At 56.0% G+C, this 27999-nt stretch overlaps 1 protein-coding gene across 3 annotated transcripts; it reads right to left on the bottom strand.

Annotated features, from left to right (window-relative positions):
• Positions 1 to 11: 11 nt before the first annotated feature.
• WIPI1 (WD repeat domain, phosphoinositide interacting 1) lies at positions 12 to 27710 on the bottom strand. Of its 3 annotated transcripts, none has more exons than XM_055408752.2 (13): positions 27537 to 27710; positions 23182 to 23264; positions 20371 to 20540; positions 16323 to 16419; positions 10769 to 10866; positions 10272 to 10364; positions 9713 to 9783; positions 8907 to 9014; positions 5918 to 6082; positions 5038 to 5145; positions 4188 to 4306; positions 3820 to 3920; positions 12 to 860 (listed from the first exon to the last, which is right to left on the bottom strand). In XM_055408752.2, exons 1-13 carry the CDS (start codon positions 27614 to 27616, stop codon positions 813 to 815), a joined length of 1341 nt encoding a protein of 446 aa, XP_055264727.2. In that variant the 5' UTR covers positions 27617 to 27710; the 3' UTR covers positions 12 to 812. The 3 variants fall into 3 exon arrangements, with proteins under 3 accessions (XP_055264727.2, XP_055264728.2, XP_055264729.2); XM_055408753.2 differs by lacking the exon at positions 27537 to 27710 and adding an exon at positions 24269 to 24408; XM_055408754.2 differs by lacking the exon at positions 23182 to 23264 and having other exon boundaries at positions 27537 to 27709.
• Between the last annotated feature and the right edge of the window lie 289 nt (positions 27711 to 27999).

Here is a 27999-nt window from a genome sequence, read left to right as displayed (position 1 = left end):
TAGTTCCCTTTTCTTTTTAAAAACGTACCCAGTTTTGCTGGCCCTTTGAACCGAGGCCCGCGCCCTCTGGCGTCTGGAGCAGCCCCGCCCGGCCTTCCCTGCGCCTGCAGACCTCCTGGGAGCTTGTGACCGGGCTGATTCCGACCAGGCGGCGGGGTGCGGACGGGAGATGCTCTGGAGCCGGGAGGCTCCCCCAGGGACGCTGGCGCAGGGTAGACGCAGACCTGAAGTAGGTCCGCTTGTCTCCCAGCGGAAGAGCCACAGAAGCCTCTCCACCTCCCTCCATCCCCTTCGACAGGCAAATGTCTGTACTTTGTAGATTTTAGGAAATCTTCCTGCTTCTTCAAACCACTAAGAAGTAAAATTTTAAAGCCTCAGAAGTGCATTGCCATGATTTTATTAGTGTCCTAAATGGGACTGAAAGGTCTTAAATGATTTATTCTGATCACTGCAAACACCTTTTGCCTGGCTACAACAGCTCCTCTGAGTCACATACAAGGAGTACAGTTCTGAGAGGCGTTCCTGTAGGTACATTTTATACACAGCATACAAGTCCAAAAGGACGCCCTTGTTAACGTAGAACTCGGGTTGTCGATGGATATGGTTCGTTCCCGAGGACGCTGCGGCTGGGACACACTTTTGAGGGCCGGACGTGGGTGCGTGCCGGCCTCGCGTCCACTGGCTGAGAGGGGCTCCGGGTGAGAACCGCGTCCCAGGGCTTCTGTCCCCCTGCTGCTCACTCAACTGCCTCCCTTTCGTCCACCTTCCTCGTTTGCTCCAGAACCACCTGACCGGGGCAGTCCTGCTGCCCGTCAGGACGGCGTGGCTTTGTCCTGCTGATCTCCACGGCATGAGGTGATCTGCCGAAATCAAAACAGAGCGGCCTTACCCTTTCTGGGGAGCGGGGGCTGGTGGGCGGGCAGCGTGCCGGCGGGTCAGTGTCCTTGCGGGGCCGGTGGAGGTTCCCCATCTGTCTGTCAGTCCACAGACTGACCCTCGTGTGTGGCCACAGGGTCACATGTCTTCTTTAGGTGCAGAAAATACTATTTGTAAAATATATATGTGTGCAAGTGTGTGCATGTTCGGTTATCTCTGACTCTTTGTGACCCCACAGACTGCAGCCCATCAGGCCCCTCTGTCCATGGGATTCTCCAGGCAAGAACACTGGAGTGGGTTGCCATTTCCTCCTTCAGGGGATCTTTCCAACCCAGGGATCGAACCAGGTCTCCTGCACTGCGAGCTGATTTTTTTTTTTTTTTTTACCATCTGAGCCACCAGGGAAGCCCAAAATATATATGTATATTGATATGTGTATGTGTATTTTCTTTAAAGGCTCATTTTACTTGTAAATACAGACTGCTAAGTCACTGTGAAAAAGTCAGTAAACACCCTTGGTCCCAATTCCTTCACTCCTGCTCCCAAGAGTAAGACGAATGTCAGAAAACATGCAGACTTGCCAAGGTCGACTTGTTACTGACCCAAAGCTGCTCCCTTCCCGAATGCAGCATCTTTCCAAGGGACCAGAAATAATCGGTCCTCTTTTCTCTCACTGTGCTCAGAGCAAAGTAAAGCCCAAGGAGGGAAGCGGGATGGTACCCAGGCGAGTGCCAGTGTGTCTGAAGAGGAAGATCAGCAGTGACTACACAGGGACCCCTCGGGATTATCTCGGCAAACCTCCGCTCCTGTCTGTGAGCTGCTGGGACAGATCCTGGAGCGCCTTTAGGAATGTGGGTAGAGATGAGCCTTCTGGGCCGGTGTTTGTAATGGGTCTGGCACTTCAGGACAGGCAGAGAGAGAAGGGTCTAGACTCTCCGGGGATGATCGCAGCCATCGAGGGCGTGACTGAGACAGTTCCTCATGAGAATGTGCCAGGCCTCTGGCCTCAAGAAGCCCGCTGATTACCCATCAATGTGCCTGCAGCCTCAGGGCAGGGCTGGGGTCCGATGGCCCCCGTGAGCCCTTCCAACATCTCTGCACAATTTTGGGGGCTGCTTCAAAATCACTAGGGCCTGACGAGCATTCCAGGGAACCTCTTTCGGTGACAGACACTCCCACTCGTGTATAAATAAGAAGCCCTGATGCAATTTAAAGCAGCTTCCACTCATCTGGTCCTGACGCGGGAGACGGGATGACTAGCTCTTCCCAGGCTCCCTAGCATTGCCTAAGCAGACGGGCATCCCATTTTGTCGCTAATTCTTAAGCATCTACAGTTTTATGTTTTTATTTTTACTCCAAATGAGGTATCAAATGACAGGTACACCAAATAACATGGGTACCTTTAATTTGATACAGGTTTTCTTTGGCTCTGAATGCCAATACCCAAGGCAACCCGGTTCTGTAAATATAAGAGGTTTCCAGGTCTGCTCTGATTACAGCTGAGAATCTCACAATCCAATCATCTTTTAGAGCAGCCCCAGACTTTTATAACTGCTGAAGTGGGATCTGATGACGGATAGGAAGGTCCCATAAGCCACTGCGTCTGACCTGCTCTGGGTTCCAAGGATGCAACTTCAGGACCCAGATGCCAAGTTTTGGGGGACAGAAAAGCTCCCTCTGTAGTAAGGAGGGGTGAGAGAACCCCCAAAGCAAAACAACTGCCCTATTGGGAGGTGTTGAGCCAACAAATGTTTTTAAATGAACAGTGTTAACGATGACTGCTTTCCACCCCTGAAATGTCAACTTCACTTGCTGGCACTGTGTGTGATGATCTATAAAAAGCCAGAAATGTCTGTCTCACACAGCACCCCATGGAGCCTTTTGGGAAATGACGAATGTGGCCTTTCAGCCCCTGCACGAAGGGCCCACGGCGGCTTTTTGTTTTGTATTTTTTGGCCGTAGCATGTGGCATATGAGATCTCAATTCCTCGACCAGGGATCACACCTGCACCCCTGCATGAGAAGCATGCAGTCGTAACCACTGGACCACCAGGGAAGCCCCTCCCCTTCTCTGCTCTGCTCACACCGTCCTAGAGATCTATGCGAGAGAGACGCCGGACCCACCCTCCATCCTTTGCAAACGGAATCCACCCGACACAGAATCCCCACTGAGAGAAAACACTGTCCCCCAAGACCTGTGCCCCAGTGGCCGCCTCTCTCTGCCTCCAGGAGGGACGGTCAGGGAGCCCCCACGTTTAGGCCTAAACACTGCTTCCATCTCCAGATGACTCCAAGGTGACTGTCCGGGCTGCTCTCTAACTAAAGCTCACAAGAGGGGCTCTCTGCTGCCCCAAACGGAAGTGTGAAGGCTCAGAACCAGGGGACAAGCTTCTCCTCACCCCAAGACGTGAGGAGGAGCCCTGCTCGGCTCCCAGCCCAGCCTGGGCCCCACTGCCCGACGGGCTGAGGCCGGATCCCCGGGGGACTAGAGGGACGGGGTGGGGGAGGCCCCCGCTGACGGTGGCCCTGCAGGGCCTGTCTGTCAGAGAGGAGTGGCCAGGGCCCATGCTGTCAGAGCATCCCCTTTAGCACGAGGGCACCGGCATTCTGCCAGGACACAAAGCGCCTCGGGAAAAGGAGAGTTTACACGGGCAGGTTCCTCCCCCGTGAGCTGTGAAGACACAGCTAAAGACGCGGAACTGAGGCCCCGGTCTCTGAACGGGGGAGGCCGCGAGACCGCCTGCGTGAGAACGCGCCATCCTAACACGTGGGTGGGCTGGTCTGGGTGCAGAGGCCCACCGAACTCTGAACCTCGCCGGCCTCCCGGGTGTCAGGGCAGTATTAGGTGGTGCGGAGCAGACAACAGGGAAGAGGTTCCGCCCGGGCGGAGGGGAGGGCCCGTCCAGGCGCAGGGACCGAGCTCTAGGGGCGGCCGGTGCTCACAGGAGGGAACTCGTTCTCGTCGTCCAGACACACCGGTCCCGTTGCAAACTCGTGTTCGGGAATGACCTCCCTGCGGAGCGCCCCGCCGTCCTCAGAGTAACCTGCAGAGCAGCAGCGAGGCGTGAGAGACGCTGGGGGCGCTGATCTCAGGCCCAGGGCCGCGGCCCGCCCACCCGGCACGGGGGCCACCCAGGCCCCCGCGGCCCGCCCACCCGGCACGGGGGCCACCCAGGCCCCCGCGGCCCGCCCACCCGGCACGGTGGCCACCCAGGCCCCCGCGGCCCGCCCACCCGGCACGGTGGCCACCCAGGCCCCCGCGGCCCGCCCACCCGGCACGGTGGCCACCCAGGCCCCCGCGGCCCGCTCACCCGGCACGGTGGAGGCTGCAGACGCGCTCGGCCTGGCTACCGTTGCGGCGTAAGACTGAGGTAAGGGCGGTCTGAGGTCGTTTTCTTTATTCTCTTCGCTGGTTCCTGAGCCAAGCAAGCTACCGGCAGCGATGGAGGGGGCAGGGAGAAACGACCGGTCACCTCCCGCCCAGGACACCTCCCGAGGAAGAGCCGGGGAGGCCAGGCCTGGCCCCGGCTTCAGGTGCAGCCCCCCCCCCCGCCCCACCCCCCCGCCTTCCACCACCACCATCAGTTCCCTGGACCAGCACGCCCTCCGATGGCCGGGTCAGTCGTGAACATCCCATCCCTGGTTCCAGAACCTGCGCCCACCTGTGCGCACCAGGCGGGGACGCGCAGGCTGGCTCTCCAGGGCGCCCAGGCGAGGGGCGTCCTGCCCGCAGATGGCAGGAGAGGTCTCTGTTCAGTTTGGCAAACACGCCCCAGGGACCCCGGGGGAAGAGGGGCCGGCAAGGAGAGCCCAGCGTGTGTGCTGCTGAGCGGAAGAGAGCCCGGCGCCCAGCAGGCCCCACCGCACCCCAGGCCCCCACTGCACCCCGACCCCGCACTCCGGGCACCCCAGTACCCCGGGACACCCCCTGCACCCCAGCGGGCCCCCCGCACCTCCACACCTCCGCACCTCCCATCCCCCACACCTCACACCCCCCCAACCGCCTCCACACTCCAGGCCCCACCACACCCCGCCCCGCACCCAGGTGCCACCCCCGCCCCCCAGGACACCCCTGCACCCCAGCGGGCGCCCCCTGCTCTGGTCTCAGGGACACGACAGCGAGTCTGGAAAGCCCAGCTTTCTGAAAACTGGGCTCTTCACCTGTGGGTCTTGATTAGGACACAGTCTCCTCCATCCTGAGGGTCCAGGTTGTAGATGTAAAGGTGCCCACTGGACGACGCGACCAGGAGCCGAGGCAGCTTCTGGATCCTGAGGACCCAGAAGACACGTGCTGCGGTGCCCACGGACGTGTGTGGGCTCAGACCAGTTTCCAGGGGCCAATGCCCCCCCTCCCCAGTGCCCAGTCCTGCCCTCGACACGCCCGAGACCCGCTGGCCCGGAGTCAGGGTTTCTGGGGATGTCCTTGCGGTGTGTCCTACTGATCTCCCTTGAGGATGGTTCCTTGTCTTTGAATGTAATTGTGTGGATGAGACAAAATATCGGGCCTGAACCCTGCAGAGCAGGCCGAGTGGGATGCTGCCTCTGCCTTTAACAGTGAAGGAAATGGTGCGAAACTGGCCCCCAGCGTCACGGGCTAGTTTCATAAAAATCTTTCCAACGTTCAGCTTTAACAGGCACGCTTAAAGGTCTTAGATAAGACTCTGTCCATGCCACACGTGTCTGGAACTAGACGTTGGAACTAGAGCCTTTTTACATAAACCCGTAAAAATAGGAACCATCTTCAAGACAGTAACACTGGAATGAAGAGGTTAAAACTCCCACCACGCCAGCTTGCAGCTGCCCCCGAGGAGAAGAGTCCAACCAGACGGAAACTGGCTGATGGGGGGCTGTGGGTTGGATGGCGAGGTGGTGGGCTGGAGTGGAGCGGGGCGGGTCTGGCTTTACTTGCACTTCCTGGCTCCCTTCTCTTGGCTTTCCCTTAAACACGTCTGCATGTTTGGGGCATCCCGCACTTTGGGAAATAAATCCGTGAGGGTTTCTGCCTGGCTGGGGCAGGGGGTAGGGTGGGGGCTGAACGTACGTGGCGAGGGTGCAGATGTTCCTGTGGCCGGAGAAGCCCAGACGCCCGGTGGCAAAGGCCCTGTCCTGGTTCATCATGCCGGACACCTGGGTGGGGAGGTAGTTGGATGCGGCCAGGAACATCTTCCCCACGTAGCCAGTCCAGGTCGAGGGCTCCTCGGGTCGGCTGGGAAGCAAGGCAAGCCAGGGTGAGACCGAGTCACCTCCCCCACCCCCGCAGCCATCCAACACCCGCGGCCTCCACACGGGAAGGGCCCGTGCCCTGTTGTAACGTCCTGCCCACGGTGGCTGGGGACGTGCCCTTCTGGTCGTGCCCCAAGGGCTCGTGTGTTCCGGGGAGGAGCCCTCGCATGGCAGCTGAGTGGCCCCGGGCGCAGCAGCGTGGCCCCGGGCGCAGCAGCCTCTCTCCATTCAGGAGGTGGAATCTGACGATGGGTCTGATTTCTAGGCTGCTGGGAGGGGGCTGGGGAGAGGGAGACAGAGTCGTCCCTGGCTGCTGTAACAAGCCCAGGCCTGTTGTGGGGCTCACCCAGAAAAGAACAGGCCGATCTCACAGTCAGACCTCGAGGCCAGACTGTGTGGGCAGCGAACCCCGCGGCGAGAGGCCTGCGCGGTGTTGGGTTACGGTTCTGAGCCACCTGGGTGGACGCCAGGATGCTCACAGGTCGGGGAGTCCACGGGGCCTGCTGCGCGGCCTGCAGCCGCCACCTGCGCCCCATCCCGGGGTCTCTGCCAGGCCGGAGCCGGCAGTGGACGGGACGCACAGCTGCCTCTGCGCCGGGCGGGACAGACGCACACCTGGGGCAACCCGCTGAGGCTGCAGGACGGACAGGGGAACGCGGGGCGGACGCGGGGACGCAGGATGGATGGGGGGGACGCGGGGCAGACGGGGGCAGGACGCGGCGGGGGGATGCGAGAAGGATAGTGGGGACACGGACAGACAGGGGGAAGCGGCCCCAGCTCAGGGCCCTGGGGTTTGCTTCTCGCCGTCACCACCTGGATATCCCCTGGCCGTGGGGTCTCGTCCGGAGGCGCCCGGCGCTCCCAGGCCTGTGTCCTCCCAGCGTCCTGGCTTCGCAGACAGGCCTGCGGTCCCGGGGGCTCTGCGCTGAGGGGCCGGGGTCTACGGAGGCCCCAGTTTCACCCAGGCCCCGCATCTGAGGCGGACGCGACCCAGACGTGCGGAGAGAATACGTGCGCGCGTCTGCGGGGGCGCGCAGTCCGGGGGTCGCTGCAAGCGGCCGGGGTGCGCCTCCCCGGGAGGCGGGGCCTTCGGGTCACCTGCTCGGAGGACTGAAGCGGCCACACCGCGGGATGGGCGCACGGGCAGGTGCTCTCTCATGATGGGGTCTCTGGGGCTGCAGTGAGCAGGAGGCTTTGGGGGGAGTCCCAGCCTGGGCCCCGAGGCAGGTCTGACTCAGAGTCGGGGTCGGGGGGCGGGGGGAAGACAGGTCGGACGGAAGCAGAGACAGACGCGCAGCGGGAGTCAGCGCCCGGATGGACGCGGCAGGGAGGCCTGACGCAGCTAGAGAGGAGTCCCTGTCCCGCCGCTGAGCCCAGCACGGCCAGAGAGACACAGACACTGCTTCAGACGCCCTGACCGCTGCGCGGTGGGCCGCCAGCGCGTGCTGCTCCGCGCCGTGAAGCCTGTGAGGCGGACACGCACGCCCCGGGCTGCAGCCCAGCACAGGCTCTCCTCCCCAGGGTCAGCCTTGGGCCCTGGAGGCCCAGGCAGGCGCGCGGTGCTGGAGAGGAAGCACTCAGGCAGCCCCTGGGGATGCTGCCAGCTCAGATCCAGCCCCGGCAACACAGCGTGTCACACACCTGTTTTGTTTCTCCCGTGTGTGTAATGGTGAAGCTCACACTGTCTTGCAGCCTGGTAAGTGTGCACTGGCAAGGTGTCTAAAAACAGCGTCCGCGCCGTCATTTAAAGCCTTATTGCTGAAGGACGCTGGCCATCGCCTGAGCCTTCGGCGAGCCGTAAATCCGTTTGCAATCCTCACACCAAGGATCGCTGATGAGAGATCACCAGGGCAGACGGAATAATCGCGCCAAAGCTTGAAATACGCTCAGGACGACCAACATGTGACCCAGAGACAGACAGCCAGCAGACGCTGGTGGCGGGGCGGCGCGGGGGGGGGGGGTGTTGGCCCGGGTGGCAGAGCGGCCACAAATCTTCAGTTTTAAAAGCGTAGCAGGGCCGAAGCCGCTCAAGGCTCTGGCACAAGGCTGGCCTGAGCATCGCGGCCCTGACAGCAAGACCGGCGAACACGTGGTTGGTTCTCTCTGAGCCCAGCGCTACACGACAGGGAACCTGCCAGAGACCTCACATCACACACGGTCGTTGCTACGTCAGGTTCTGCAGACGAGGGCACGGGAGTCCAGTCACAGCAGCTCACCTGCCTGCGGTCTCCTGCTCACAGGAGTGGGGCTGCGGGCTCAGGAGGGCAGCCCTGATCCCCGGGGGTCACCCCGAGTCTGCCGCTGACACACTCACCACGTTGGTGGAGACAGCGAGTAACACAGGCTCGTGGCCTTAGCAGTGAAGTCAGGGGGTGTGGGTCAGACCAGGACCCTGCTCCTCTCGTCCAGCAGTCCCCAGCCTTTTGGGGACCAGGGCCTGGATTCGTGGAAGACAGGTCTTCCACAGACTAAGAGTGAGGGGATGGTTTGGGGATGATTCAAGCCCAGGCGGCACTAGTGTGGGTTCGATCCCTGGGGCAGGAAGATGCCCTGGAGGAGGGCATGGTAACCCACTCCAGTATTCTGGCCTGGAGAGTCCCATGGACAGAGGAGCCTGGTGGGCTACAGTCCATGGGGTCACACAGAGTTGGACACGACTGAAGCAACTTAGCATGCATGCAGGCAAGCACATCCCATTGACTGCACTTTATCTCTGGTTTAACACCACCGCTGGCCTGATGGGAGGAGCCCGATCCTCGGCCCACAGGTGGGCCCTGCTCTAGTCTCCCGGGCGTTTCAGGTCCTACCTGTTGGCGAGATGCTCCAGCTTGAAGATGTGCACGGTCTCCGTGTTGCTGGAGGCGCAGAGGAACTGCGAGTCCATGCTGAAAGCCAGGGAGCTGATGGTCACGTACCTGGAGACACAGCCACGGGGAGCGGGGGGTGAGTCCAGGAACGAGCGGGGCAAGCGGCCTCCTGGTTGGAAGTCAGCTTCATAAGGAAACAGACACCTAATTGTGTCCTGGAGAGTCTGGGCACAGGCAGACCTCGTTGCGTTGGGCTTCGCTTTGTGATGGCTGCGGACACTGTGATTTTTACGGACTGGGGGCTCATGGGGCCCTGTGTGGAGCTGGTCCTCTGGGGCTGTCTTCCCCACAGTATGTGCTCCCTCTGTGTCTCTGGGTCGCGTCTCGGTCACTCTTATATTTTAAGCTTTTTTATGATTATTCTGTTTGTCATGGTGATCTGTCATCAGTGATCTTTACTGTGACAATTATAAAAGGACTGACTCGCTGAAGGCTCAGGTGATGGCCAGCATTGTTTAACAATGAGGCATAGTTTAAAATTCAGGCATGTACACTGGTTTTTAGGGCTTCCCTGGTGGTGCTGGTGGTAAAGAACCTGCCTGCCAATGCAGGAGACATGAGAGACTTGGGTTCGATCCCTGGGTCGGGAAGCTCCCCTGGAGGAGGGCATGGCAACCCATTCCAGTATTCTTGCCTGGAGAATGCCATGGACAGAGAGCCTGGAGGGCTGCAGTCCATGGGGTCGCACTGAGCTGGACACGACTGGAGCGACCGAGCATACTCAGACACACACGGTGAACACAGACCTTTTCATCCCTCTCCGGAACTCATAGAGCTTCTGCCCGTCGGGAACGGAGAACACCCGGATGACAGTGCCCTAGGAGAGAGCAGGTGGGATTTTCTTCCTGCAGACCTGCCCCTTTGGAGGGGAGCTTGCTGGGCTGGTCTGGAGCATCTGACCGGGGAGGAAACACGGAGGGCTTGTCCACGTGCCGTGGAAGCTGCTCTTGGAAGGTGACTTGAACACCGTCTGTCTCCCCGTCTTCCCCACCCAAGCCCAAGGTGCTGGCTGCTCCATCCGTGTGCTCTGGCTTCCCAGAACCCCGATCTGTCAGTGACGATGGGCACGCCAGTTCTTGGTCAGACCACAAGGCTCTGGGCAGAGCTGCTCACGTCCTACACGCAGAGGCCCTGGGTCTGTGGAGATGATAGATGAGGTGGCACATGCAGGGGCCGAGGGCCTCCCTCTGAAGTGAGTTCCCAGCGCTGGCGCCATGGTCCCCCCAGCAGCTCCTTGGCGCCCGTGGCCCTCCGCACCCCTGGCAGAGAGGAACCCCCGAGGACACGGCCGTGGGCCCCACTCACCTTCTCGGAGGCGCTGGCCAGCCTGGAGCCTGAGGAGTTGAAGGCGATGGCGGCCAGCGTGCCCTCGTGGGCAGCGATGGTGCAGACGGCCTTCTGTCGGCGACAGGGACGGCGGAGTCGATGCCGGGGTGCGGGGATGCCGTCCACCTCCCGCCCCTCCTCCTCCCTTCCCAGACGCCCGCCCCCTTGGCTGGGCTCCGCGCGCTCCGCCGGGCTGTCTGGGCCTAGGAGCTGCTTCTCGGGCGGCTGCGTTTCTGGCCCTTCTCCTGCCCTCGGGGAGACGGGGGCCAGCGTGGGGCTGAGGCACCTCTGGGGCCCGGCTCCGGGGAGCTCGGCGGGCAGAGCAGGGCCCGGGGCCGCACGGGCGCAGGCGTCGCAGGCCGCAGCGCGGCCCGCAGGACACGCTCCCCCGTCTGTCCGCCTCGTGGCGGCCTGGACGCCTGGCGACGGGCGCAGAGCGCGTGCCCGCAGCTCACCTCCCGGCCGCGCCGACTTACCAGGGAATGGCCGTCGTAGAGCACGATCTCGCCTGCGGTCAGGCTCCCGGGATAGGCCACGTAGGAGTTGGAATGGTTGATGGAGAGCGCGCACAGACCTGGCGGAGGGAGCCCCGTGAGCGGCCGGGCCGCCTGCTGGCGAGGGAGGCGCCGCCCCGCACGCCCGGGCGCGCAGTGACGCTTCTCAAAGGGCCCCGTGAACTGAGCTCCGGGGGAGGCCTGCTGACCGGACACCGACCGTGTCCACGCGCAGCTGAGCGATCGGAAGGCAGAATGCTTTCCCTGCTCTTCTCTGAATTGTGCCCCAGGGCCCTGACATGACATCTGCCTCGCTTCCAGCTCAGTCTCTGGGCCGTAAGCTCCCAACTGAAATAAAGGTTCCTGCTGGGGAGGGGTTTCCCACACGGCTCAGCGGTGAAGAACCCTCCTGCAGTGCAGGAGACCCGGGTCCAGTCCCTGGGTGGGGGAGAGCCCCTGGAGGAGGAGATGGCAACCCACTCCAGTGTTCTTCCCTGGAGAATCCCATGGACAGAGGAGGCTGGTGGTCTACAGTCCACGGGTCACAAGCATTCGGACTTGACTGAGCAAGTGAAGGACAAGGATAACGGTAGAAGAGCAGCCTGCCTCGGCCTTTCTGTGGGCGATTAAAGGTCACTTTGGTTGAAGGCGGGGGGAGGCTGTGTGGTGGAGGGCTAGACCTGTTTAGAAATCACTTCTGAGCAAAGGTCCTGCCTTGATGAGGGGAATGCCACCCCACCCCCACCCCCCAACCAGGGGAGATTCCCTGGAGGGCAGTGAACACGGTGTGTCAGCCATCCCGACAAAGTGAAGAAAGGGGACCTTTTGGGTTTAAGAGGCTTCAGTGATATTTGGAAGTGTGAAGACACAATCAAACCACTGACGCAAACCTAAGCCATTTTTGTTTACAAGGGGATTTGAGCCGGGGACGTTGGGGAGGATCCTAAGAACATTTAAGTAAAGGATTTTCACAACACTGGTTTCGATGAACACAGGTGTCTGTGACAGAAGTGGATTCACAGAATCCCCAGAACCAAAAGCATCACCAGAACAGGAACCTGGAGATCAGACAAGAGAGACATCTTTTTAAATAAAAAACTGGCTGATTCTTTGTTACAAGTGAGCCTGTTAAGTGGGTTTCTTATAAAAGCATAAGAGAAACTTTAGATTAGGCTAAAGTGGACCTGACCCTAATCTGCTGGGCAGAAGAGCAGAGGTTTCAAAAAGAAAAAGGAAGCAGATGTCGAGAACGGGAACCAAGGTCCTGCCCCCTCGGGCTTTGCCGGGGACTCGGCCAGTGCTGTGTCCTTGTCACCTGCCCTGCGGCCGCGGGAGGGACAGACTGAACCCCGTGCCCTCTCCCGAGGCCCCCTGCAGCCTGCCTGCCTGGACAGGGCCCCCTGGCCTTAGAAGAGACCACCCACACCTTCCCAGTTTTGCTCTGAGAACCCCAATGCTCCATGTTATGTGGGGAATTTGCAATCAAAATGCAATTTCCGTAACAGCTAGCCTAAGCAGGCAGAAGGTGTTCTGGCCTCAAGGGCAGACAGTGAGATTGGTGGCCTGCCTGGTGGGTGCCCTTCTTGAGAGGCCCTTAGCAGGGAAGATGCTATGGTTGAAAGTGGGCCTGAGCAACAAACCAGAGCAAAGAGTTTCGATCTTACAGATGCAGCCGGTAAATGCGGGAGGGTTCTGAGCACATGGGGTAAACAAGAAACAAAGCAGTTAATCAGAACCACGATGAGACGCCACTTCACACCCACTGGGAAGCCGCTAATCAAGAAGACAGGCAATCGGAACCCTTGCACACTGCTGCTGGGAATGTGACATGGCACAGAGGGGGCTTTGGAAAACGGCCTGGCAGTCTCTCAAAAGGTCAACATAGAATGTGTATATAACCCTCAGCTTCCAGTCAAGAGAAGTTAAAATGTACAGCTTCTTAAAAACTTACACAGGAATGTTCACAGCAACGTGATTCATAACAGTCAAAATGGGGAAGCAGTCCAAATGTCTACCAACTGATGAATGAACAGATAGAACCTGGTATCTCCTTACAATAAAATAGTATCTGACAGTGACAAGAAATGAAGCCCGGATACACACAACGTGGATGAGCCCGGAAGATACTGTGCTGAGTGCAAGAAGCCTGCTCACAAAGAGCAGGCACTGGATGATTGCACGTAATTCCACTGACATGGAATGTCCAGAAATAGATAAATCTCTGGAGACAGAAAGATGGTTAGGGTCGCCTAGGAGAGGGGGCAAGGGGGTGATGGCTGCGAGTTACTGGGTTCTGGAGGGGACTGATGAAAACGTTCTGACCGCAGCGATGGTTACAACTCTGAATGTGAAAGCTACTGAACTGTGGTGTGGCACGTGAATTCCGTCTCAGTGAAGCTGTGGGGAAGCTGTTTCAGGAACGTCTGGCTGAGAGAGGCAGCAGATGTGGGTTCAGGACCCGCTCTACTGTCCACTGTGTAACTAAGGCTGGGTTGTCTGTGCCCTCTCCAGGCTTGCTTCCGACCCCTGAGACGAGCGAGTCAGGGAGCTATGGGGATCCAGCCTTTTCTCCAGCTTTTCTGTTCCAGGAACCCCAGTTCTCATTAACCTACTTCCCCCACTAAAAATATCGAGGCCCGTCTCTGGCGGGGACGGCTGGGAGGCCTCTGAGCAGAACGACTTGGACAGACCCTTCAGAGTCTGCTTCCCTCTTTAACCAAGGTGTAATCGACATAGAACACTGCATGTTTCCGGAGTCCCACACGGTAATCTGACATTTGTATGTATTACAAAATCGTCACTGTGACAAGTCCAGTTAGCATCCCTCACCACACAGAGTTACATTTTTTTTCTGTGATGAGAACTTTGATGGTCTGCTCTCTTAGTAACTTTCAAGCGTGCAGTGAAGTATTACTAACTATAGTTTCCACATTGAAGAGTATACCCCCATGATGTATTTATTTTTAACTGAAAGGTAGGACCTTTTGACCCTGTTCAACCATTTCACATCCTCCTTTCCTGAGCCTCTGGCAACCACCAGCCTGTACCTATGAGTCTGTGTCCATGAGTCTGTCTATGAGCTTGTTTGTTTTGTTTGAAAAGTCTGCACATAGGTGAGATCTTATGCTATTAGTCTTCTTCCGCCTGACTGAATTCACTTAGCATGATGCCCTCAAGGTCCATCCATGTCATTACACTGGCAAGACCCCATTCCTTTTCACAGCCGGTTAGAGTCCATTATATCTGTGCCCCACACCTCTTATCCCCACATCCCCCAATGGACGCTGAGGTGTTCCCGCGTCTTAGCTGTTGTGAATAATGCTGCTGTGAACGTGCGCCTGCAGATTCCCTTTTGACTCAGTGTTTCCATTTTTGTGGGTAAATAACCAGACGTGGGATCACTCAGCCATAAGGTAGCTCTAGTTTTAGTTTTTAGAGGACTCTCCGTACTCTTCACAGTGGCTGCACGAATTTACACTCCCACCAACCGTGCAAGAGGGCTCCCTTTTCTCCACACCCTTGCCCACACCTGTTATCTCGTCTTTTGATAAGAGCCACTCTGATAGGTGTGAGGTGACCTTCAGAGTTTCATATAAAAATGTAAGCTTCCCAAAAAGGAAGGAAGCTTGAACTTCTTCAGCTAACACGGAACTTTCTGTAACACCTCATGGAGAGGGACCGGACACTGGATTCTGACAAGGAGGGGCCAAGGATGGTGGCGAGGGCAGGTAACCCTCGGTGACCACAAACCGACCCACCTGACTCTGGCCTGCACCTCAGCCAGCCCACGTGAACTTAGCCCAGGAGCCTGCACGCTGACCCCCGCAGACTTCAGGAAGGCCCCTGGAAATGCTGAATGCGAGCTCCTTTGGTTGTGTGTGGTCCAGTTCTCAGACACTGGATGTTGCTACAGGTTTAGGGATTCCTGTTCTACTAGTCTTCCATTTCTATCACAGGTACCCCCTGAAACCTTTGGTAGGAAGGGAAATGTGCCTTTTCTTTGATGTTATTTTATAAGATAAAAGGGATAGTATAAAAAATTTGTAGCGCCTAGAAATTATAGAGGAAGAGAAAAGAAAACACACATAATTCTACAACCCAGAGGCTTTTCACTGTGCTCAATGTTTGAGTATATTTTCTTTTGACCTTTTTTAAAAATATATATATATAAAGTTGGGTTTTTATGTGATTTTGGGACTTGGGGCTTGACACACATTTTCATAGATCACAGTCAGCTGTACTCCCACCAGAATGGTCTGGCTGTAAGCCTTGTGCAGCTGGAGAAGAGATGCTGCTTTTCATTCCCGAACCACTGGCATCTCAGCTGGAGTGAGAAGGAGGCCCTGTGACTCCCAGTCACTCCTAACTTGTATTCACCGTTGTTGCTCTTCAGTCGCTAAGTTGCGTCTGACTCTTTGAGACCCTGCGGACTGTAGCCCACCAGGCTCCTCTGTCCATGGGATTTCCCAGGCAAGAACACTGGAGTGGGTTGCCATTCCCTTCTCCAGGGGGTCTTCCAGATTCAGGGCTCGAACCTGCGTCTCCTGCAATGGCAGGAGGATTTTTGACTGCTGAGCCACCGGGGAAGCCCCAGTATTTAGAGTATTGTACGTCAAACTTCAAGCACGTGAACAGTTGTTTATAAAATGCAGTCGCCTCTGGGTTGGTTAATGGGATATGCTTTCCAGTTTTTAAGAAGAGAAAGGAGAGAAGGCGTCTCTGTGCACAGGTGCTCTGTGCACGGACTCCACCTGCGGCCCATCTTCGAAAGAGCGCTCACGGGGGAGCACAGCCATCCCACCCAGTTTTCCACACTGCCGTGGGGTGCAGACCACTCCCCCGATATTCCCTGAAAGCCTGTGAGGTCAACAGTGTCCCCACATTCGGCAGCTGGCGGATTTTTATGGAGATTTCCACCCTCAGCCGCTCAGGGCGTAGACTGCTGTGCTGCCAGGAAATTAGCTTGGACTCCGTGGGGCAGACCCTTTCGAGGAAGCAGCCGGCCGCCTCTGACACAGGAGGGGAGGGCACCACATGGACAGAAGGAAGGAAATTTACAGCCTCGGCAGTGCTGGGCGGGAGGCGACGGCGGGACGCAAAATGTCCTGTGCCCGAGTTCCCCAAGTCAAAAGACACTCAGAGTGTGTGTGCCTGAGCGTGTTGGCTGAGCGGTCCCATCTCCCTCCTGAACCCACGAGATTCATCAGATCCAGAGCCCCAGTTTCCACCTCACAGGGTTTCACGCAGAAATTCAACAAGAGGCTGGGAACAGACAAAGGAGACTCCTGGCCTCTGATCTTATATTGGTGGCTTCCGCCGCCTCACAGGGTCTGCAGGGGGTTCCACGGTCTTGTCCTTGCAGGGGAGCTCTGACCATCCGGAGGCTGCTGCCTGGGCCAGAGGCTGGAGAGGCTGAGCCTCGGGGAGACCTCCGCACAGTAACTCCACGAAGGGCTTTTCAACTGAGGTGGAAACACAGCTGGCAAGAAGCCCCGGGGCATGAGACACGGGGCCCTTGTCCCAGGTGGGGGCTCACCTGTCGGGTTTGCGGGAATATCCAGGATGGTTTTCAGAAGCTTCATGTCCTTGATGTTGTGAATGTAAATGGACTCCTCCAGGCAGACCAGCAGCCTCTGAAATCACATGGACCGTCAGTTACTGGGGTGGACAAGCACTGGTCCTCTGAACTCACCCCTCTGGCCTGTGGGTCCTAACTTGATTCCGAGCATAAATGCTCAGGAATTGTGGCCATCGGTCTGAAGATCACGTTACAGACGTGTACCCACGTTTCCAGCGCCATCCACTGGACAGAAGCACAAAGTACAGGATTTGGGAGAGTTTCATTTAGAAATTGAGATTTCTTTTTTTCTTCTTGTACTTTGCATGTTCAGTCGCTCAGTCCTGTCTGACTGTGTGCCACCCCATGGACTGTAGCCCGCCAGGCTCCTCTGTCCACGGGATTCTCCAGGCCAGAACACTGGAGTGGGTTGCCATGCCCTCCTCCAGGGGATTTTCCCGACCCAGGGATCGAACTCGTGTCTCCTGCACTGCAGGCGGATTCTTTCCCATCTGGGAAGGGGCTTTCAGCCTGGGGGCTCCTGCCTCCAGCAGCCCCTGCCCCCCACTCCTGCAGCCTCGGCTTCCTCCAGACCACTGCTTCTTAGGCCCTGATGAGTACTGAGCAGCCCAGGGGCAAAGCCTGGAGACGCTGGTTGAGGGGCTTTTAACACGGACCCTGGGAGTGAGGACCACAGCTCCTGGTCCGATCTGTTCATCCGGGGAACAACGCTTGGGAAGGAACGACCTAAAATTACTCTGAGAAGCAGCAGGCTCTCCTTCTGAGAAAGCTTGATGTTCTCTTCTAGTCTTACTAGACTTTCCCCGCTCAGAACTTCTCAGGAGACTGCCACTTGAACCAAGCAGGAAAATAACACTGAGACACCTCTCTCAGTTTTATCTGAGGCTCTGCGACCACAGTGCTGGATGCCCAGAGGTGAAAAAGCAGATTCTCACAGGGTCTCCAAGTTAATGGCATATATTAGCGTTCCCCTGTAAAGCGGACGTCCCTGACTTACCCAGCGCTTTGCCATTTTCCCGCACTTACTATGGCTTAACTCGAGTGTTCTGCTCTCCACGACTAACCCGTGGGCTTCCCTGGCGGTTCTGATGGTAGAGAACCCAGCTGCCAGTGCAGGAGACGGGTTCAATCCCTGAGTCGGGAAGCTCCCCTGGAGGAGGGCATGGCAACCCTCTCCAGTATTCTTCCCTCGGAAGTCCCATGGACAGAGGAGCCTGGAGGACTCTTGTTAGAAAAACTCTTCTCTATACACAGATTAAAGAGGAATTTTAAGCCAACTTTTTAATTTTGTAGCCAGTGGACTTCCCTGGTGGCTCAGTGATAAAGAATCTACCTGCAATGCAGATGACCCAGGTTCAATCCCTGGGTCAGGAAGATCTCCTGGAGAAGGGAATGGCAACCCACTCCAGCGTTCTTGCCTGGAGAATCCCAGGGACAGACGAGCCTGGAGGGCTACAGTCTATGGGGTCACAAAGAGTCAGACACGACTGAGCGACTAACACTCACTTATAGGTAGTTAGCAAACAATGCTACGACAGCATCAGGCAGCAAAGGGACTTGGCCACACACATACAAGAGTCCATTCTCCCCAAACCCCCTCCTGCCCAGGCTGCCACGTGACACTGAGCAGAGTCCTGTGTGCTCGAGAGTAGGCCCACATTTGTCATCTGATTTAAACAGAGCTGTGTCTATAGGTCCATTCCAAACTCCCTAACTATCCTCTCTCCCCAACCGTCCCCCCGGCAACCTTAAGTTCATTCTCTATGTCTGTGAGTCTGTTTCTGCCAAATCTGAACATTTTTAAGAAAAACAAACCCTGAAGACTTTCCAGACTTGTTTCAGATCATCTCTTAGCAGAAGAAGAGAGGAAGAGAGCCCTGCTCAGCCCTGGCTTCGCAGCCAGCGCAAAGTTCTAGGCGCGGGGTGGTGGGGGTGGGGGGTGTTCTTCAGGAGGTGGGGGAGGGGCGCGCTGCAGCTAATGAGTGTTTGATTAAGAAGAGGCTGGCAGCAAAGTTTAACAGCCCCATTTGTTGATGAAAATACTGGAGAGTGAGCAAGTGAGCCTTATACAAACAACCATCGTGGATACCATCTGAGGGTGCTGATCGTGACAGGACATTTGCCTAAACAGTCTGAAGATTTATACCCTGGCTATCGCATGTGCCAAGATAAAATGCTCTGCGAAGAAATTTGATGTGCAACCGGCAGATATCAGAAACAGCACCGGAGCCAAGAATTGTGTTTGAAAGCCTTCAAGTAAAAAAAAGAAAGAAAGAGAAACCCTCAAACTGCCTTTCTCTCCCTTGCCAGGAACCCGGTTTATCTTTTTTATCTCTTGCTACTCCTCACTTAACCAACCCCCCTCTATATTCTATTTCTCAGGCCATTTTCTGCCACCCTGGACTTCAGGAGATAGTCAGAACAGTGGATCAGCCCAAAGAAACCATCACTTCTCACAAAACTAAGACAGCACTTTGTCTCATTTGTTAAAAGAAAAAACAATTAACTAAGCACTTAATAGTTGAGGTACAAAGGGAAAACGATGTCCTCGGTGAGGGTGATGGCCTCCAGCGTCCTGGGACCATGTAAGTGAATAGACAGGTCTGCCTCATCATACAAAAAAACGGATTTATTTGTTTTCGTGTTTAATGGGCTTCCCTAGTGGCTCAGTGGGAAAGAATCCACCTGCCGATATAGGAGACATGGGTTCAGTCCCTGGGTGGGGATGATCTCCTGGAGGAGGAAATGGCAGCCCACTGCCGTATTCTTGCCTGGAAAACTCCATGGAGAGAGGAGCTCAGTGGGCTGCAGTCCACGGGGTCATAGAGTCAGACACAATGTTCAACTGAACAGACAGGTCTGCCTAGTCATCTAAAGAATGGATTTATTTGTTTATGTATTTATTAGGCAGCTGGGAGACAGATATTCACTGAGCATTTTTCTACTGAGCATTGTCTTTTTTACCAGGTCTTACAACAGTGAGCAGAATGGATACAGCTGCTGCCCTCATAGGATTTATTTATTTACTTTTATTTTTGGGGGAGGCGCGTTTCCTGCAGCATGTCAGATCCTTGTTCTCCTCCCAGGTATTGAACCCATGCTCCCGGCATTGTAAGTGTAGTCTTAATCACTGGATCACCAGGGATGTCCCCCTTATAGGATTTAAAATCTAATAATTCAAGGGAACCTTGACTGATACCCCAAATGCTTATTTAACAGGAACTTGTAATTTGTAAAAGAATGTGCGTTACACATTTGAGATAGTACTAAGGCTCCGTCCAACAAAGAAAGTGAAAGTGTTGGTGGTTCAGTCCTGTCCGACTCTTTGTGACCTCAGGGACTACAGCCCACCAGGCTTCTTTGTCCATGGGATTCTCCAGGCAAAACTACTGGAGTGGGTTGCCATTCCCTCCTCCAGAGGGTCTTCCTGACCCAGGATTGAACCCAGGTCTCCTGGATTGCACGCAGATTCTTTACCGTCTGAGTCACCAGGGAAGCCCCTAACAAAACACTGCCAGAAACATCTTTAAGGGGTCCTCCTGCCTTGAACTCGACACCTGGCCCTCAGGAGAGGCCTTGGTCACCGCAAGGCTTCAGCACTAAAACCAGGAAGGGCCACGGCTTTCTCTGCAAGAACGTACTCTGAGAGGCATGGCCGCCAGCCTGCAAGGACTGCACCCATCTGGGCCCAAAGCAGACAGGTGCCCCTCTGGTTTAAGGCCCCTGCAGGGGCTCACGAGATGGTTTCTGAGCCCAGCCTGTACCCGGGGGGAGGGGGGGACAGTGTTCACCCAGCATGTGACGTGGCCAAAGTTCAAGAAAGTGCGCCAGGCGGGAGGGCTGGGGAGGTCCGGCCACTGGGAGGAGCACTGGGGCGGATTCAGCCGGGGGCTGCGGCTTAAACCTGGCAGAGCAGGTGCCTGCGGTCATGAGAGGCGCTCAAGCCCCTCCTCCACTCCTGCGACCCCGAGGGATGCCTGCCTCGCCCCCGGGGCCCCCCACCCACCTGCCGGTTCAGCCTGATGGACAGGATGTTGCCGGAGTAGCTGTAGTTGCAGATCTCCGTGCCCTTCTTGAAGTGGTACACGTTCATCTGGCGCGGCTTCGTGTGGCTCACCACCACCACCAGACTGCTGGAGAAGAGGCGCTCCACGATGTACACGTCGGGGGTGTCATCTGCGGGGGGCGCAGACGTCAGCCCCCTGTCCATGGAGGGGACGAGGGGAAGGCGGGAGGCGCGCAGACGTCAGGCCCTGCCCGGGGGTGGGTGCAGGGGGAGGGCGGGGGGCGCAGACGTCAGCCCCCTCTCTGGGTGGCACGGGGGAGGGGTAGTAGACGCTCTGACAGGGGTGGGGGGAGGTGGGGAGGGGGGGTGCAGACGTCAGTGCCCTGCCCTGGGCACCCTCCTGCCCACTGCTGGCCTCCATGGGGCTCGCCTCCCTTGGCGCCCACATGCAATGACTTCCTTCTCTTGCACCCACACTGAAGCTCTAACCATTTCCCGAGTCCCCAGGCCCTTTAGGTGGTCACCAGGCAAGTGTTGTCCACTTGCGATCGGAGCACAAAGCTGGCTCTCCCAGCCCTGCTGAGGTGGCAGCGCTGGAGCCACCTCCTCACCACCTGCTCCCTACCCGTCAGGGCCCTGCTCGCTCTGTAGAATGTATCTTGGAGGTTTGTTGTTGCTGGTTAATCCCTCAGTCCTGTCTGACTCTTTGCGACCCCATGGAATGTAGCCCGCCAGGCTCCTCTGTCCTTGGGATTCTCCAGGCAAGAATCCTGGAGTGGGTTTCCATTCCCTTCTCCAGAGGATCTTCCCGACCCAGGGATCGAACCTGTGTTTCCTGCGTTGGCAGGTGGATTCGTCACCATTGCCACCAGGGAAGCCCCATCTGGGAGGTTTAGACCTTCTCGGTCCACGCTCTCTTTTTAAAGAATGTTGTAAACTCGGGTTTTATTTGACTGCAGGAGGTCTCAGTTGTACAGCGTGGGCTTAGTTGCCCCGGGTTTGTGGGAATCTCGGTTCCCTGACCTGAATCCTCTGCATCAGAAGGTGGATTCTTAACCACTGGACCACCAGGGAAGTCCCTCTTTTTTAAAAAACAGGTACATTTGGAGTATTTATTTATTTTTTGGCCTTGGGGCCTGTGGGATCTTATTTCCCCCACCAGGGATTGAACCCGCAGCCCCTGCATTGTGAGCTGGGTGTCCTAACCACTGAATCACCAGGGAACTCCCTGAGTCTACTCTTTCTCCATGAGCCATTTCCAAGGAGTGACAGCTCTGTTGGAAGTCTTTGCTTCCAGAATTCTTCAGGTCCCCGTGCTAAGAGCTGCTGCTGCTGCTGCTGCTGCTAAGTCACTTCAGTCGTGTCCGACTCTGTGTGACCCCATAGACAGCAGTCCATCAGGCTCCCCCGTCCCTGGGATTCTCCAGGCAAGAACACTGGAGTGGGCTGCCATTTCCTTCTCCAATGTGTGAAAGTGAAAAGGGAAAGTGAAGTCGCTCAGTCATGTCTGACTCGTAGTGCCCCATGGACTGCAGCCCCCAGGCTCCTCCGTCCATGGGATTTTCTAGGCAAGAGTACTAGACTGGCTTGCCATTGCCTTCTCCGTGCTAAGAGCTACAGGCACCTCAACAACGGGCGCAGGAGCAGTGAGCTCTGTGCCCACTCCCCGTCCTGCTGCGCCCCGACTCTCTCTGAGTCCCTTTCCCGTTGAAAATAACCTGGACATCTGTGCTATGACCAGCGCAGGCCTGCACCCAGGAGCAAGGTAAACTACTAACAGGAAGCCTCCTGCGCGCCCGTGGAGGAGGCCTCTGTGTCTTCCTGGGAACACTCTTTTCACACACAGGCCCCTCCTGGGCTCCGTCAAGCCCCACGGGGGACAACGCAGGGCAGATACAGAGCACGGTCTTCTCCAAAAGTTATAATAATGATGATAACATCTTACAAATAAACTAGGAGCCCAAGAGTTCATGTGCCAAGCCGCTTCCTTTCCAGGAAATCCAGAGTGATGGATTTCATCACTACGATGTTAGCAAAAATGGTGACTTTCCCTGAGACAATGAGAGAGTCACATTTCTAAGCTGGACTTGTTTTTAATATTCGCAGGAAGTACCTCAGTGTTTTTGATACAGACTCTGTGACTGGGGCAGTACTGCTTAATTAAAACCAAGACGTGACTTCCAGGACAGAATGAATGTGACCGATATTCTACAGTGCCACTGAAAGGGCAAAAAAAAAAAAATCCTTAAGTCATCTTTTGCTTTGACAATTGTAAAAACTGATGGCCATGCATATAAGCATACCAAAAAGTGTCAACAATACAATTTCAAAGGCTTTCTTAATGTAAAAAGAAAAATGTTACCTAGTGAAGTGAAGTCGCTCAGTCGTGTCCGACTCTTTGCAACCCCGTGGACTGTAGCCTACCAGGCTTCTCCGTCCATGGGATTCTCCAGGCAAGAGTACTAGAGTGGGTTACCATTTCTTTCTCCAGGGGATCTTCCTGACCCAGGGATCGAACCTGGGTCTCCTGGATTGGAGGCAGACGCTTTAACCTCTGAGCCACCGGGGAAGCCCGAACGTTACCTGCTGCAGCTGCTGCTGCTGCTAAGAGCTATCGTCAAATCTCACTAGTGCTTTATGGTGGTTTCTTTTTCTAAGCAAGTGGAAGCATTGATTTATGTTTAAACCTGAAAAAATACTGACTCTGTAGGTGTGACAGCTCATGGGGCTGGAGGGTAACAGACGGCTCAGGAGCCTGGCTGGGAGTCCCTCAGGAGGACGTGATGCTCCGAGAGCCACACACACACTTACTGCTTCCGTGGACATGGTCCAGCTGTTCCACAGAGCTCAGGGAGAACAGCTTGTAGCCGGCCTTGGTTCCGACAGCGAGGGACCTGTGAAGACACGGATGGCCCGGGAGTGACTGCGGTGCTGGGTCCAACGGATCTGCCTGTGGACAGACACAGCGTCCCTCTGGGCTCCCAAGAGGACAGGGAAACATACAGTCTTGTGCATGTGTGTGTGGGTGTGGTGTGTGTGCATATGTGTGTGTGCTTAGTTGCTAAGCTTCCCTTACGGCTCAGCTGGTAATGAGTCTGCCGGCGATGCAGGAGACCTGGGTTTGATCCCTGGGTTGTGAAGATCCCCTGGGAAAGGGAAAGGCTGCCCACTCCAGTGTTCTTGCCTGGAGAATTCCATGGACTAGCCCATGGGGTCGCAAAGAGTCGGACACGACTGAGTGACTTTCACTTACTTACTTAGTCGCTAAATTGTCTCCGACTCCTTATGACCCCAGGGACTATAGCCCTCCAGGCTCCTCTGTTCATGGGATTCTCCAGGCAAGAACACTGGAGTGGGTTGCCATTCCCTTTTCCAGGGGATCTTCCTGACCCAGGGATCAAACCCAGGTCTCCCGAATTGAAGGTGGATTCTTCAGTGCTGAGCCAGTCCTGCTGCTGCTGCTAAGTTGCTTCAGTCGTGTCTGACTCTGTGCGACCCCATAGACGGCAGCCGACCAGGCTCCGCCGTCCCTGGGATTCTCCAGGCAAGAACACTGGAGTGGGTTCTCCAATGTGTGAAAGTGAAAAGTGAAAGTGAAGTCGCTCAGTCGTGTCTGACTAATACCGACCCCATGGACTGCAGCCCACCAGGCTCCTCTGTCCATGCGATTTTCTAGGCAAGAGCACTGGAGTGGCTTGCCATTGCCTTCTCCGGAGCCAGTCCTACATGGACCTAAAAATGAGTCCAACTCTCTCATTGAAACTAACTATATGAAAAGGTATTCCCTGGTGGCTCAGAGGCTAAAGCGTCCGCCTCCAATGCGGGAGACCTGGGTTTGATCCCTGGGTCGGGAAGATCCCCTGGAGAAGGAAACGGTAACCCACTCCAGTATTCTTGCCTGGAGAATCCCGTGGATGGAGAAGCCTGGTAGGCCACAGTCCACGAGGTCGCATAGAGTCGGACACGACTGAGCGACGGAACGGATATGAAAAGGTGAGCTTCACTCTTCACAGGGAGGCACAGACTAAAATAAGCAGCTTACTGCTACAAGTCTGGATGCCCAAGGCTCTTGTTTCACTAGCCTGAAAAAGAGGAGGTCATATGATTTTCATGGGAAGTTTTTTTTTCCCTTCCCAAACATTTATTCTTCCCTGGGGATGACAGTCGACTGTTAGTCAGCAAGGTGGCTCCTTCTGCTGAGGGGCTAACCTGGGCGAGGAGGGAGGTCAGAGGTTTGCCTCAGGCAGCAGAGGACTCAGAACTGGGGCTTGGCTTCTAGAACCACTGCACTAATGACCACAAACAGCACCTGGAAACGCTGGCCAGCAGCATCTTAAACCTTCAAAACATACCTACTCTGTAGCCAGCACTGTTTTTAAAGTTTCTTCCTATAAAAACTTTTTAGGGAATGGCAACCCGCCCCAGTATTCTTGCCTGGAGAGTTCCATGGAAAGAGGAGCCTGGCGGGCTACAGTCCATGGGGTCGCAAAGAGCCTGACGTGACTGAGTGACTACCCTTTCACTGTCTTTCATATGTGCATTTAGTTGCAAACCAAGGTTTCTAAAGTTTTCAAGTTGTAATTAAGAGTCTTATAATAGTAATCAAAAGATCTGGCAACTTAAAATCATTTTAAAACATATGCTCTGCTCCAGAAGAATTTTAAATATGGGAACTGGCACTGTGATCACTATTGTGCTTTGTTTGTTTTTTAATTTATTTCACTCTGCCAGGCCTTAGTGGCATGGTGGATCTTTAGTTCCTGCATGTGGGATCTAGTTCCCTGACCAGGGATCAAACTGAGCCCCCTGCATTGCGAGCACTGAGTCTTAGCCGCTAGACCACCAAGCAAGTCCCACTACTGTATTTTAAACGGTTAATCAATGGTCCCTGAAAACTCTGACTCAAGGAATTCAGACTAAAACTTTATTTCATTCATAAGACCTTTTTGCAGGGAAAAAAAATATTTTTCTCATCACCTCTCATGAAAATGGGATTTGGGACAAATACATATCACAAATGAAATGAGAAAAAATATACCCAAATTGTCCAGCACAGGGCCGAGCATGAAGTCTGAGTGAAGCAGACTAGTAAAGCTTAATTGTCATTACTCCAGTCTCTTGAAATACTGGATCCCAAATTTGGCCTATACTTACAGCTGACACTCCTAAATGTATTCGGTAAGGGGCATGACTTATTTTAAAATCCAATGTCATACCCTCTAAGGCTCAAAGCAACTGACCGTGACAAAAAGTTTTATTTATAGGTGAGACAGAGCTGTCCAGCAGAGGCTTCATCCAAGAAAACAGAACTGACCTAGAGACTAAGGAAATTAACTTCCTGAGCACCCTATGGTTTTGAAAATGACATGCTTCTCCAACTGCTGCAGAAAGCTGGGACTCGCCCACAGTAAAAATTAACACCCTTAAAAACATCTAATAAAGAGTGCTGCAAAGCAGAATTGAGAACACTTCCTGCTAAGAAGTGAACTAACTCTCCTCCTTAACCCGCTCTCCTCCTGAAGCTGAGTTCAATTGGGAAGGCAAACACCCAGGCGTTTCAACAGCCACCCTCTCTTGCAAAATGTTTCTTACAAAACATCAGAATGGTATCTAGACCATCATTTTTGTAAACTGTTGGTCTCAAACCATGAGAAAACAATTCAGTGAGTCATAAGTGGCTTAAAAAAAAAAAGAAATACAAATTCCAGAAGGTAGCACACATAGGGAGGGTAAATAGCTGTGAACTGCTTTTCAGTGATATTATATATATAATATTGGAGAAGGGGATGGCAACCCACTCCAGGATTCTTGCCTGTGCAGTCCCATGGACAGAGGAGCCTGGTGGGTCCATGGGGTCAAAAAGGGTCAGGGGACACCAATGAGCAACTAAAAAACAATGTATACTATAAATATGTCTCTCTGTGCACATATAGATAGACAGATATTGGGTAATGTTGTAACGTGTATTTCTTATTGTGGGCTGTGGTCAAGGAAAGCCTGAAAGTCACTCATGGAACCAAATTGTCTGGCCACCAGCTTACACGATTACACATACAGTTTTTTTTTTTGAACAAAGGCATATTGTTTGGCATGGGGTGTTTTTAAAAAGAAGACAAAGGGCATGGAAGACCAGGGTTGCTTATGGCACATGACGGCCTTAATGACACTGCTGAATGTTCAATATTAGCACAGTCCAGGCACAGACGGCCAGCACACCTGCCTGAAGGCAACTCCACGAAAGAGCCCGACAGAAACTGGTACAGCAGGAAATGGGCTGATGCTGTGTGGCACATTCCAAAGAGGTTATTCCATATGGTCCCTGGGATATCTAACAATCCCACGAAAGGAGGAAAGGGAGCAGCCTTCTGCTTCTAAGGGACTGATTTCTCCAGATGTCTCAAACACAGTCCAGCAACCCCCCGCTCATTGGCCAAAGTCCGAATGTGAACATCAAGGCGAGACATTCAAAATCCACTCAAGAAGCAACAGAGTGGAGGTCACGTTTCCCCGGAGGGCAGCCTGGGCCGGGGACAGGGTGCCTGGACTCCCAGGAGGAGTTCCGTCTGGCCGAGTGGGCTTCCTGAAGACACACTGGAGGCAACGGGAAGGTTCCTGACAACCTGGGTGCAGGCAGGCGCCAGGCTGGGCTGGGCTGGGATCGGGCTGGACTGGCTTCGGGGATAGGCTGCCTCCTGGTCGTTGGCCCTGCCCAGATGCCACGTTGAGATGCTCAAGGACAAATGGGAAAGTTTTTCCTGAACTCCCATCTTCCTGGGCCCTAGCTCTCTCACCCAGGGCCAACTTGCAACTTCCCCGTCCACTCCCATCTCCTTTGTCTTGACCACCGCCCCTCCTGCCAGACCCTCGCTTTGGTCACTCCCCGGCCCCCAAGCTTCCCCAGCCTCCTTCCGCCCCCTCCCTGGGCTCTGTCCCCCTTCTCCCGGCCGGCCCCTCCTGGCTCCCTGCTGGCAGCGGGACAGCGGCGCTCAGCTCCGCGCCGGAGGAGGGGCGGCCCGAGGACCAGCATCAGCCCGGGCCGCGCCGGCCGTCCCGCCCCGGCCCCCAGGGCGCAGGCCGGCGCCCGCTGGACAAGTTGCCGACTGCACGACACCCCCGATCGCGACTTTTCTCCCCCAGCTCCCGGCGCGGCAGGCGGCCCTGCTTACGTGCAGTCCTGGTTGAAGGAGAAGCAGCTGAGTGCCGCCTCCGCCCCGCCAGGGGCGCCGTCCGCGCCCTCGGCCTCCATCGGGGGCTCGACCCGGGAAGCCGCGGCTCCGAGCGGGCGACGGCCACCTCAGCAGCCCGCTGGCGCCGGCCCCGCGGGCCGGTCCCCGGCCCCGCCCCGCCCCGCCCCGCCCCTCCCGGGCCGCCCCGGCCCCGCCCCAGTCACCCAGGCCCCGCCCCGCCAGGCCCCGGCCTCATCCCTGCTCGGGCCAGCCATGCCCCGCCCCGTCCCTCCAGGCCCCGCCCCGGCCCCGCCCACCCGGGCCACCCTACCCTAGCCCGGGCCGCCCCGGCCCCGCCCCAGTCACCCAGGCCCCGCCCCGCCCGGGCCGCCTCATCCCGGCTCGGGCCAGCCATGCCCCGCCCCTGCCCTCCAGGCCCCGCCCCTGCCCCGCCCACCAGGGC

Source organism: Moschus berezovskii, chromosome 20 (genome assembly GCF_049115385.1).
Source record: "Moschus berezovskii isolate FMDL1 chromosome 20, NW_MosBer_1.0, whole genome shotgun sequence".
Lineage (NCBI taxonomy): Eukaryota > Metazoa > Chordata > Mammalia > Artiodactyla > Moschidae > Moschus > Moschus berezovskii.
This window is presented reverse-complemented; position numbering and strand designations above follow the sequence as displayed.